The following is a 12,186-nucleotide window of genomic DNA, read 5'->3' as shown; positions in this document are numbered from 1 at the left end:
AAACCTGCCCTGAACATATTTTCTTTGGTCCCTATGCTGCTGGGGCCACCCCTTCCCTGTCATGCAGTTCTCTTGGAGCCCACACTTCCAGGAACCCCCAAACCTTTGGGGCAAGAAGGATGGGACCATCAAGGGAGGAGGTCTGAGGGCCCTGACCTCTGCCACTCCCCCTCCTCCCTTACTCTGCCTTGGTTCTATCTGCGCCCCACAAGGATTTGGTGATCTCAAGTAGTTCAGGCTACAAGACACTGGTGTGGTAAGGAGGGGATGGAGTGGCTTTTTTATTACAGTTTTTTTTAATGAAAAAAACATGGGGCAGGTTTGAGGTTGCAGAGAGTCAAGAGAGGAAGAGGCTAGGGAAGTCATAGGGACTAAAGTTTAAAGGATTGAAGGAGAATGGGCCTAGTCAGGACAGAGGAGGGGGTTGAGAGCCAAGGAAGGGTGTGATGAGTAAAGAGAACAAAATATTGTAAGAAAAGATTGAGAGAGAGAGAGACTTGCCTGGGGAAAAGGTGGCAATGACATGATTATTTACAATCGCACCTGCCTGAAACAATTTAATCTGTGAGGATAAATGTGATTTGGTAACTTTATATTCAGTATTTTTTCATTTTAGAAATAATGACTTAAAATTGTAATTCCATTTCAATATGCTTCTTTCTTTTTATTTTTAAACCAGATGAAGGCCACTGAGAATCGCCATGCTGTGAGTTCTCAATACAGGATGCATTCCTACTACCCTACTACCTCCTATCTGGGCCAGAGTGTTTCACAGATCTTCACTTTTGAGGAGACCCCTACTTTCTCAGAAGCAAAGCCAAGTGGTAGGTGTGGAGTCACCAGACTCGAAGGCATTCCATTCACTAAATATAACCTGCAGGTCAAATGTTGGGACTCACTTCAATCCGCAGAGTGCTGCCATCCATGGCAACTGCTAATTAATGCTGAGCCCGTGGTGAATGCAGTCACCAGCCCTTGTAATATTGTAGTCCTCATTGCTTTTCTCTGTTCATGGTGGGGGTACCGTGGCTCGAGGGTGATGGGATGCTGACTGCAGGCTCTGCTCTGCTCCAGAGCCACCATTTGCAGCTTTTAACACACTCTTCTCCCTGCTAACCTTCTCAAGAAAGTCAGCAGAAGGGCTGCCCACAGAAGAGGGATGAAATGGGGTAAGTGGCCCTCTAGCAAAGTCTCCCCAACTTTTAACTACTGTATGCATTAGAAGATGAAGAATGTCTCTCACCGGAGTTATAGCCATGTACCAGTTGGGTAAGAATCCATAGTGCTTTTATGTCTATCCCCACTGAAGCAAAGACGCCCTCTTGAGAAAGAACTGGGAAGGGTGAGAGAGTGGCTTTTGGTGTGGGAGAGAGCTGAGGAAGTTAGGGGGAGAGATTGAGAAACTCCCACCTGAAAGTTTTGGTTTGGTTGACAAAGTGGCATAGTCATCAGAGATGAGAGATGGGCACTGGAGGTTAAAGGAAGGAGTTAAGAACTGAAATAGTTTGCAGGGACAATAGGCTTGGGAATCAGTGAGGGAGTTGGGAGGGAATTAGAGGAGAGGAAGGGAAGGTAACAGGTATATACAACTCACTCAAGCAGTTTGGACAAGAATGGGGACAAGGAGCAATGGTGGAAGCAGTGTGGCCTAGGGGAAAGAGCCTGGGCCTGGGAGTCAAAGGAACTGGGTCCTAATCCCAACTCCGCCTCTTGCTTGCTGTCTGTCCTTGAGCAAGTCACTAACTTCCCTGTGTGTCAATTTCCTCATCTATATAATGGTGATTCAGTGCCCATCATCCCTCCTACACATCATCCCTCCTACACAGACCAGAAACCCCAAGTGGGACAGGGACTGTGTCCGACTTGATTATCTTGTGTCTACCCCAATGCTTAGTATAGTCCTTTGTACATAGTAGTTAGCAAAAAGGAATAGGAAGGATTTATTTATAGGGTATGAATTTTTCAGCTTTTATTCAATTTAACCTGATTTCTACCCCTAACTCCTTTAAAAATAAGCAGTAAACCAAGAAATCTAAAAAAATATTGTTTGCTGCCAAAGTAAATTTAAGTAAATTTACAACTTCATCCTAATTCTTCCACCATTGATTTAAGGTGATTTAAAGGATTAATTGTTAATAGAAACAATTCCTATTTTGAAATGCAGTATCTAGAAGGTTGTCATGTTTAAATGCATCAAAGATACAGTATATTTTCTAGAGAATTTCCCTTCTCCCCATTCTAAAAGAGTGAAGTTTCCATGGGTAACTCATTCATTCATTCATTCATTCATTCATTCAATCATATTTATTGAGCACTTACTGTGTGCAGAGCACTGTATTAAAGCGCTTGGGAGAGTTCAGAATAGCAATAAACAGACACATTCCTCGGCCACAATGAGCTTACAGTCTAGATTCCTTAAGTCAGTGTATTTTCTCTTGTATTCTCTTATATATCTTGTTTCTCTTGTATTTCGTCTTTCTTTTTGCCCACCAAGTATAGAAGTCATCTTAAAACTAAAGTTTGTCTATTAAATTTTGTAATGATACTGGAATCTGATGCCATAATTAATCAAGGCTGCCTTGATATTAGTATTTTTGTCAACAGGTAGCTAAGCTGTCAAACATTAATTTAACCATATGAGTAATTTGTGAACTGTGAATGAACCAATCAATCAATGGAATTTATTGAGTTCTTACTGTGTACAGAGAACTGAACTAAGTGCTGAGGGGAGTACTATACAATAGAGTTGGTAGACAAGTTCCCTTCCTGCAAGGAGCTTAGAGTCTAGATGGGAAGACAGACATTAAAATAAATTACAAGTAGGGGAAGTGGTAGAGTATAAGGATACAAACTTAAGTGCTGGGGGTTGAGTATCAAAGTGGCTAAAGGGTAGACCCAAACAAGTAATATTACGAATGAAGTACACACCATGCTAATGTTCCTGTGTGTGAATCATCAAAAGCAAATTTAACATTTATCACCCCAGTTTTTGAATTGAATACCTAATTTTTCATTAATTTTTCATCAAAATTAAAATCCAGTACTTTCCACCTGAATTCTCTTTTTAAAATTGAAAAATCCATATCCTGTGTGTTCTCCATTTGAAGAGAGTATGTGCCTGTTTCAGGTGGAGAATTATTCCCTGAATAGTTCTTGCTTCTGCTTCCACCCACCCTTCTCCCATAATTATCACTATTTCTTTTCTATAATCATTTAGATTGTTCTTGGAGATGAAGTTTTTTTTCCCATTTCCCTTTCGTCTTGTTGGTGTCTCCCCTGCCTTAACAAAGTCTGTGTTGTTCTGCTCTCTCTCCTGTGGGTGAGCATTTGTTGCTTGTAGATAGCATTTCTTCTCACATTCATCACCCCTATCCCATTCACTAATGACCCTCTTGGGTTCAGTGAGTTTAGCTAATCACATCATCAATTGCTTCCATTTAAAAAAAAATTCCTAGATCCCAGCTCAGTTATGTGACTGATATTCACCTAAACAATTGGTATTTCTAATTGAGTTCCCTTTATAGGGAAATAAAAGCTCTATCCCTGCATTCCACTTTAAGTACATATTTTCATATATTTTTCATCTTGCTCTTCATTTTTTAAAACTCCAAATTGAACAGTGGTTTCTCCAATGTGTTAAGTACTATATTGTTTTGTCCATGGCCTGGTTTTTCAGCCATTTTGCACATTGATATTGTTGTCTAATTCATTTCAATCATCAAGAACTGGTGAGCAGAATTTCTGCCTCTGAAGACTTTATCTTTTGCTGTCAGTACATTCAGAAGATAGAAAATCTGCAGGGTCTTTCAATTAGTAATCTTCAAGTGAAAAACATTTAAGCAACTGCCCATTGCATACTTATTACAGCCTAAATCTTGTTGGGCTAGGGCATACCTATATATAGTAGGTCTGTGTGTGTTTACGTATGTGTCTGTGTGTTTATTACATTGTCTTTCATATTAGGAGAAAATACCACTGGCAGTGAAATCTGCCTGTGGCGGCGAGTGTTGCTGAAAACACCAGTGTCCTGACTGCAGTAGACTGTCACTTTGTGTTGGCATGTTTGTTATTTGCAGCACCTGGAGTTGTGTGCACTTGTATCTCCATGTTTCCCCATTCTTTCCAAGGTTCTGTTCAGAGTGCTGCCTCTTTTTGATTGCAGTGTGCTAGGCTGGTCTGTCTGTGACAATTGACTCCTTACTTTGCAGTGGAGATGCTGTCTTGTCTTAGGCTTTGTTTTACTAAGTCCTCAAAACATTTCTTCTGTCCTCTTAGTGTCAGCTCATTAAGCAGCAGTTGTTCTGTTATCCATTTGGTTCTACCATCACAGTATCTCTAGACTCCATCCTTTCCTCTCCATCCAAACTGCACACAACTTGCAGTATCTCTAGAATCCTCTCCTCTCCATACTTATACTTACCACACTTAACTAAGCTCTTATATCCCCCCTTAACTACTGCACCAGCCTCCTCACTGACCTCCGTGCCTCCAGATTCTCCCTACTGAGTTCATATACTTCACTCTGCTGCTTGTATCATTTTCCTAAAAAAAAAGTTCACTCCCTGTCTCCCCACTCCTCACAAACCTCCAATGGTTGCCTATCCACCTCCACATCAAACAAAAGCTCCTTACCCTCAGCTTTAAGGCACTTAGTCAACTCTCTCCCTCCTACTTTACCTCACTCATCTCCTTTTACAACTGAGCCCTCACACTTCACTCTAACATCAACCTACTCAGCGTACCTTGATCTTGTCTAATTCACCACCAGCCCTGTGCCCACATCTTCCTTTGGCCTGAAACTCCTTTCCCCTTCATATCTGACAGACCATCAATCTCCTCACCTTCAGTGCCCTCCTAAAATTACTTCTCCCTCAAGAAGCCTTCCTTGACTAAGCCTTCATTTCCTTCCTCCTTCATTCATTCATTCAATCAAATTTATTGAGCACTTACTGTGTTAAGCAGTTGGAAAGTACAATTCGGCAACAGATAGAGACAATCCCTACCTAGCACTGGGCTCACAGTCTAGAAGGGGGAGACAGACAACAAAACACTCTCCCTACTGTGTCCAACCCAATTATCTTGTATCTACTTTAGTGCTTAGAACAGTGCCTGGCACTTAACAAATGCCACAATTATTATCATCATTATTATTATTATTATTGTTATGCACTTGGATCTGTACCCCTTTAAGCACTTGATAGTCATCCCTCCCTCAGCACCACAGAGCGTGTGTACGTCCCCTTGTGTCCTGCCATTTCCCCTCTCTGTGTTTGTTTTGGTGTCTGTCTCCCCCTCTGGACTGTGGGACTCCTTGGTTTCAGGGGTCGTGTCTTCCAAACTCTGTTCTTTTGTGCTCTCCCAAGTGCTTGGTGCAGTGTTCTGCACACAGGAGGGGCTCAGTAAATACTAATGGTTGATTGATTGAAGTGAGCAAAACTTAGATGCTAGGAGAATTACTTCATTTTAAGACTTTGCTTTTGTGATTGTCTCTTGCCATTTAATGTTGAGATTAGCCTGTGGCACTAATGGAACTGTGGTATCTTGGGAGTTTAGGTTTCACAGCCATAGACCAGGTCGGACAACAGTGCAGCACTGCAGACCTTTAGTGTGCATTTATGGCATTAGCTCAGTGGACCTAGAGTAGGAGACAGGTACATGGGAGCCTCAGACAAATGGAGAAATAATTTAAATAGCTCTGCTAGAGGCAGAGCAGAAGAGGCCGGGGGTGGGGGAGGGGTGGGTTTTACTCAATTACCAGGTACATCTAGGAGGGCCAACATGTCATACTTGCTTCTAATGAAGTTAAAGTCAGCGATCTTATAGCAGAACCTCTTTCTAAAGAGAAATTCTTTAATGTAGCTATATAATCAGTGTTATTTATTGAGTGCCTACTGAGCATGAAGCATTATACTAAGCACTTGGGAAAACATCAAAAATAAGACACACATTCCTTGCCCTCAAGGAGCTTACACTCTAAAAGGGAAAACAGGTAAAAACGTAGTACAAAAAGTGGGCTTAGGAGGATCAATCAGTCAGTGGAATTTGAGTGCTTATTGTATGCAGAGCTTGAGAGAGTACAATACAACCGAGTTTGTATGTTCCTTGCCGACAAGGAGCTTCCAGTCTAGAGGGAGGTGATGTAACACAAAGCAGTTCAATGATGCCAGGACAAAACAGCCAACTAAGTAATTTAATACACAAATGAAAATCCAAATACAACCACACATATACAGATGAACCCTGAGTTTCAAATGACCATATTACATAAAATCTGGATCTCCATCATGCACTAACTGCTGATGGTAGCTCAGAACCTTTAAGTCCACTTCCAACGTTAGCTTTCAGTCAACTGCAGGGAAATCAATTCTCTCTTCTTGCCCCCCTTCTACCCTGCACCACTTACCAAATAAGTACTGGAAGCCCAGTTTCTTCACTTTGGTTGGGGCTTTGTGGGGGAGGTGGGCCCAGATGGGGCTGGATGGGAGGAGCAGAGTCTAAGACATTCTCTTCTTTCGGTGCTGCCCTCCTCTGCCATCCCTCTGTTCCAAGTAGAGAAGCGGGGCTTCAAGGCTACATCCAGGAGCGGCAAAATCCTGCTAGGCCACCTCCCCCCTCCCTGTCTCCCTGCAGCCCGGCAGCTTGGAAGGGGCCGGCACCATCCCTGTGTACAGTTCACAGATCACTCATCAACTGGAAGTACCTCTGGGCTAGAGGGTCACCTGGCTTCCATGGTGGTGAAAGTTGACAGGCAGCTAGTGTAGGGACAGAGGTTTGTGCTGGAAGGAATTTGGAGAAGATAAGACAGCATTAAAAAACATGGCCTAATCAGATTGATCCTCTTCCCGGCAGTTGATGGCTTAGGCAGTGGGGGTCTCGGGACATAGCTATCTGATTATCTGTCCCAGCTGGGACCTGGTACTGGTGGCGACAGCTCTTGGCTTGAGTTGGGGGCTGTGCAAGGCTCAGTGGCAAAGGAGCCAGTTTAAAATTTTATAAAGGAGACTGATCTGGTTATATATGCAGGGGAGGGGCCAGATTTGTGGCGGGGGGGTAGGAATGATCTGGTTATATATGCAGGGGAGGGGGCAGATTTGTGGTGGGGGGGGGGACTGAGACTGTGGAGGCTGGGGAGTTGGGTTTGGGAACATGTCTACTAAATTATAAACTCCTTTATTGTACTCTCTCTGCCAAGTGCTTAGTGCAGTGCTTTGCACACAGTAGGCCTTCAATAAATATCATTGATTGGGCATGGGGTGGGTTACAAGGGGGCCATGGAGGGAAGGAGATTTTGAAAAGCTATGGGAAGGGGTGGGTATTTGGAGGTAGAAGGAGGGCAAGTTTGATCGGCAGGGCAGGGTGTTTAAGTCAGGATCTGATATGATGGAAAAAGATGTCCAACTTGCTCTGTGACAAAGTGAAATTCTCCATGCTGTCACTTTTCCATTACTCCACCCTGCGGATCATTTTCCTTATTACCATGTTCAGCTGTCCCGTTTCTGTGAAAGGATAATTTTATTCATTCTCAAGTGTCGTGCCTGTTCCAAAGAAGGGTAGCATGGTATGTGTATGTAATGTGTTCTAAATGGAATGCAAAACTGCATTTTATATATATATATGCTATTTACTACCACGATTGCTCTGAAAAAGCATCTTAACAGAGCTCATTTATTTTTGATCAGTTGATCAGTTCAAGTTACTCAGGTTGGACACAATCCCTGTGTCCCATGGGACTCACACTCTTACTCCCCATTTTACAGATGAGGTAACTAAGGCCCAGAGAAATTAAGTGACTTGCCCAAGGTCACACAGCAGACACATGGCAGAGCCGGGATTAGAACCCATGTCCTTCTGAATCCCCGGCCCTTGCTCTATCCACTAAGCCATGCTGCTTCTCACATGTACACACATTAGCAGGCGTGTTTTAGGTGGGGAAGTTCAAGTGCAAGATATTTTTGTTTTTTGCATCAGCAGAGGAGATGAGGCAAATCCCATTATGTCCATTTGGATTTCAAACATTATTTAATGAAAAGGAGAGAGCTTGGTGAACTGGGAGGGGTAGGGTGTTACAAGTGTGTTAGTGTGGCCTGGAGGAAACTCAAGGGAGCAAAATCATCAGACAAGGAGAGCATAATTTTGCACACTGGTTCTTTCAGTCTATGCAAGGCATAATCATGAAGAAAGTGCACTTGTTCCCCTCTCACTAATTTTGGGTCTCACTACCAGCTATAAGGGCTTGTCCCTTACCCAGGTATTATAATTTTCATTATAGATTGTAGTTGTATCTGTGCACATACACTCACACACAAAATATCCAAGGTTTTAGGACATTTTTGCTTGATCTTGTTTACCTTGGCAGCAGGAAATGGAAAAGTTGTTGCTTTGAAATGTGGTTATTTGGCATTTTGTTTTCTCATGAGACTTTCCTTACTTTAATTTGGAAAATGAGAGCAGGATTAACTTTTTTTAGGTGTCTCAGTATAAGGCTGTGGTGGGCTAGAGGAATTTTGCTTCTGGCTGTTTTGTGGAAAGATTTAAGCCTTGAAACTTGGACCTCTGACTCAAGGGAAAGACTGTAATAACAAGCGTTTCTTCCTGTGGATGAGTGAATCGTCAAGAAACAGGGATTTCCACATTTCGTGAGCTTACTACTTTTCAAATAATACCCAAAGTGTTTCTTGAATATTTCCCTGAGTTTTCCTGTTCTAAGTTTTTGTTAGGCTCCAGACACTCTGTTCCGTTCCACACCACTGGGTTTCTATCATGCTTTCAGATTCTGCTCTTTCTGATACTTGTTTGAGGAATATTTTACTTGACTTGCTTGAACAACTAATATCTGTGTATCTTCGTGTATTGTACATGGCTACTGAGGGTGGAAATGTCCACTGCCTGAGGCTTCCCTCAATTTAGATGTCACTGAACCCAGGTGGACAGCAATTTTCATTTCAGAGTAACGGGTGAGTTTACTTCCCCAGCACTGCTCCTCACAGGCATAGCTTAGGCCAAGTATAAGTTGAATAACCTTCAGGAAAGCTGTGCTGTCCTTCTGTCGGCCGCTGTCTTTGAAAATTGCCTCCAGAGTTAGTGAGCAGGAACAGTTAAGATTTACAAACAATGATGAAGCTTGTCATGCATCTTTCACCATTCATCATCTAGGTGCCGTGGCTGGGCGGTGAAGTGTTCTTCATAAAAACCAGCTCAGTGTGAAATACACCTCGCTGCAATGTTTACTGCTCTGAAACTCGTCAGCAGCCCTTTATAGTAAATCCAGATTGCGATGTGACATTACAGTATATCATTGCAGAGCGCGGTGGGGTTTACACTAGGAATGAGTGCAGTTCACACCAGATGAGATGTCCAAGTTGAGTTATGTAGGAATTTGGCTGTTATATGGGGATAGCTTTTGTTTTTTGAACATTGAAAGTTAGCTTTATATATAAATATATATATAAATATCAGTATATATTTCTCTTCCTTTTATACATATACCCTCAATGTATACTGTACACGCTTACATCACATTTAAATGTGTTTTAGTTGTTTCGGATGGTGACCATATATTAGGGGCCTTCCAAGCTGTAGTCAATTCAAATTGGCTTAAAAAAGATCTTTAGAAATGTGTTGGCAAGACAGTGATAAAGTAGATTAATATTACGTGGAAGGCTTTTGGTTTGTTTTGTTTCTGAACTAGTAAAATCTATGCAAAGAGGCAATTTATTGATTTGTTGATGCAATAGAGTGATTGCTTCTTTGAGATTACAGTGTAGTGTATTCATCTTTGAAGAAATCCTGCATGATAGTTAAAGTCACTTCATGGTTTATAGCCATGACTTGCTGAGGGGAAGATAACAGTGGTTCCTGCATTTGGCTGTCACTTATTCATTAATTTTTTAGCAGGTATCAAAATCCTGGTTCTACATTAGGCAGCTTGAAAGATGTTGCTTTCAGAAGGAGATTGTATGGTATTTTGGCTGAAATCTTCAAAATGAAGCACACACTGAATGTATTGAATGATCAGGTTTATTTAGTCAGTTTATTTAATCAGTCTTAAAGGCTGATTTTTTTAAATGAGCCCTGTAAAAATGTAAAATTTAGAGATAATAGGAGTCTCTAAGGTATGTTTAATATGTAGTTTCAATTCTCAGTTGAATGTTCCAAAGAACTATCTTATGATCTTGACACTCTGTACATTGAATAACTCCAACTTGAAATTGGGTTTCTCCTTCCCAAAGTCTTTCCCAGACAATTTAGGGTTCCTTCCTTTAAGATAAAATAGAGTAAAACTGTTACAAGACTGCGTTTTCTCACTTTTTCCCTAGTTCTTTGTAACTTGTCTTATGTGCTTGTGATATCTAACTGATAGCCTTGAAGCAGTCGTAAGGTTTTTGTATTTCTCCAACTCTGCTTGTATCCTTCCCTTGTCTTGTGTTTTCTCCTTATTCATTCTGTGTTCTTCTGTCCCTCCCCAGATTATAGCTTTCCAATTGTCATCTCAGTACTTTTGTGTCACCTGACACTTGTGAAGTCATATGTATATATCTTATGTACATGTTTGAAGTACATCTTATATACCATATTGCTTAATCACTAATTCATGTCTGTATCCCTCTTTGTGTCCTACTCCTATCTAAATTAAGTTATTCCAGTGTCCATTTCCCCTGCTAGACTGTGAACTCCCAAGGTCCACTCTTCTCTCCCAAGTAGTTAGTACAGTGCTCTGCACCCAGTAGGCATTCAGTGAATATCTTTGATTGCCATTGTCCACTTTCTTTCCCTCCTAATCTTAATGTCTCTGTTCTCATCATTTCCCCCAACTTTCTCTTCCCTTATCCTTCTACTTTTCTAAATATGTCCTTCCCTTCAGTTTGTCCTTGTCTTCCAACTCTCCCAGTCTTTCCTGTCTCTCCATGTCTTACCACCTCTCTCCTCTCATATCTGTGCACCCAGGCTCCTGGAATGCACTCTTCCCAGCCCTCCTGAAACCCTCCAAGCCCCACCACAGAGACAAAACAAGCAGGAACCATGCATCACTTAGCTCCCTGAAGCCCCCTTACTCCCTCCCCCCTCAGCCTCCCCCCCATCTCTAGGCAGGATGGGAGCTATTTTTTTGCCCAACTCCTGCCTGTGCTGGGATGGACTCAAGAGGATTCCTGAGTCTCATTTCTGATCCTGAGGTGAAGGCCAGGATGGAGAGTACAAGGAGTCCAGCCACATTTGAAAATGGGATGCAAACATCCTCTAGGTTTCTTGTAGTCATACTCTCAGGGCCCACAGGTTGGGAAACTTAATCTGGTATGGCTTTGTGCTCAGAGGTGGGGCATATCCCAGGATAGATGTATTTTCCCTAAGTCTTTAGTTTTTCCTACTACTGAGTTTAATAGTTTAAGAAATTGCACTTTTACAGTGATAGATATAACAAACTCAGGATAGAATTTTTAACTGGTTTCTCAATGTCTTGAATGGTTGGTAGGGTATAGAGTGTTGATTCAGTGGCCTCCAAAACCCAAGTCACTCTATTCCAGTCTGCCCACTCTCTCATACAGTAATATTAATGTGCAGTTATTAATCAGTCAGTCAATAATATTTATTGAGCACTTACTATGTGTAGAGAACTGTACTAAGCACTTGGGAGAATACAGTATAACAGCATTGGTAGACACGTTCCCTGCCCACATTGAGCTTACAGTCTAGAGGGGGAGACAGACATTAATGTAAATAAATAAGTGATGGACATGTACATAAGTGTTTGTGGGGTTGAGGGAGGAGTGAATAAAGGGTGAAAATCCAAGTGCAAGAGCACCTCAGAAGGGAGTGGGGAGAAGAGAAAATGAGGACTTATTCAGGGGAGGCCTCTTGGAGGAGATGTGACTTTAATAAGGTTTTGAAGATGGAAAAAGTGGTAGACTGTTGAGTATGAAGAGGGAGGGTGTTCCAGGCCAGAGGCAGGACATGGGCAAGAGATAGACAAGATTGAGGTTCAATGAGTAGGTTGACATTAGAGGAGGCAAGTGTGTGATCTGGGTTGTAGTGTTTTTATGAAATGTAAAAGTTCCAGATCCCGAATCATTTTTGCAGCTGAAGATTGAACCTAGTCATCCCTTTTAACCTGGGATATAATGACCTTTTACCACTCACCACCTTTTAGTTTATAAAAACTTTCCTCCTTGTCCAAAGCAACGGATAATAGTG

At 41.9% G+C, this 12,186-nt stretch overlaps 1 protein-coding gene across 1 annotated transcript in view; it reads left to right on the top strand.

Annotated features, from left to right (window-relative positions):
• DMRT1 (doublesex and mab-3 related transcription factor 1) overlaps window positions 1–12,186 on the top strand; it is a 102,433-nt gene that overhangs the window by 61,506 nt on the left and 28,741 nt on the right. The window contains exon 5 of the mRNA XM_029054851.2: window positions 680–824. Within this exon, the coding sequence (XP_028910684.1) occupies window positions 680–824 (145 nt within the window). The remainder of the gene's footprint in view (window positions 1–679; window positions 825–12,186) is intronic.

Source organism: Ornithorhynchus anatinus, chromosome X5 (genome assembly GCF_004115215.2).
Source record: "Ornithorhynchus anatinus isolate Pmale09 chromosome X5, mOrnAna1.pri.v4, whole genome shotgun sequence".
In the NCBI taxonomy this organism is placed as follows: Eukaryota; Metazoa; Chordata; class Mammalia; order Monotremata; family Ornithorhynchidae; genus Ornithorhynchus; species Ornithorhynchus anatinus.
Note: the sequence above shows the minus strand (reverse complement) of the source record. Positions and strands in the feature narration are given on the sequence as shown.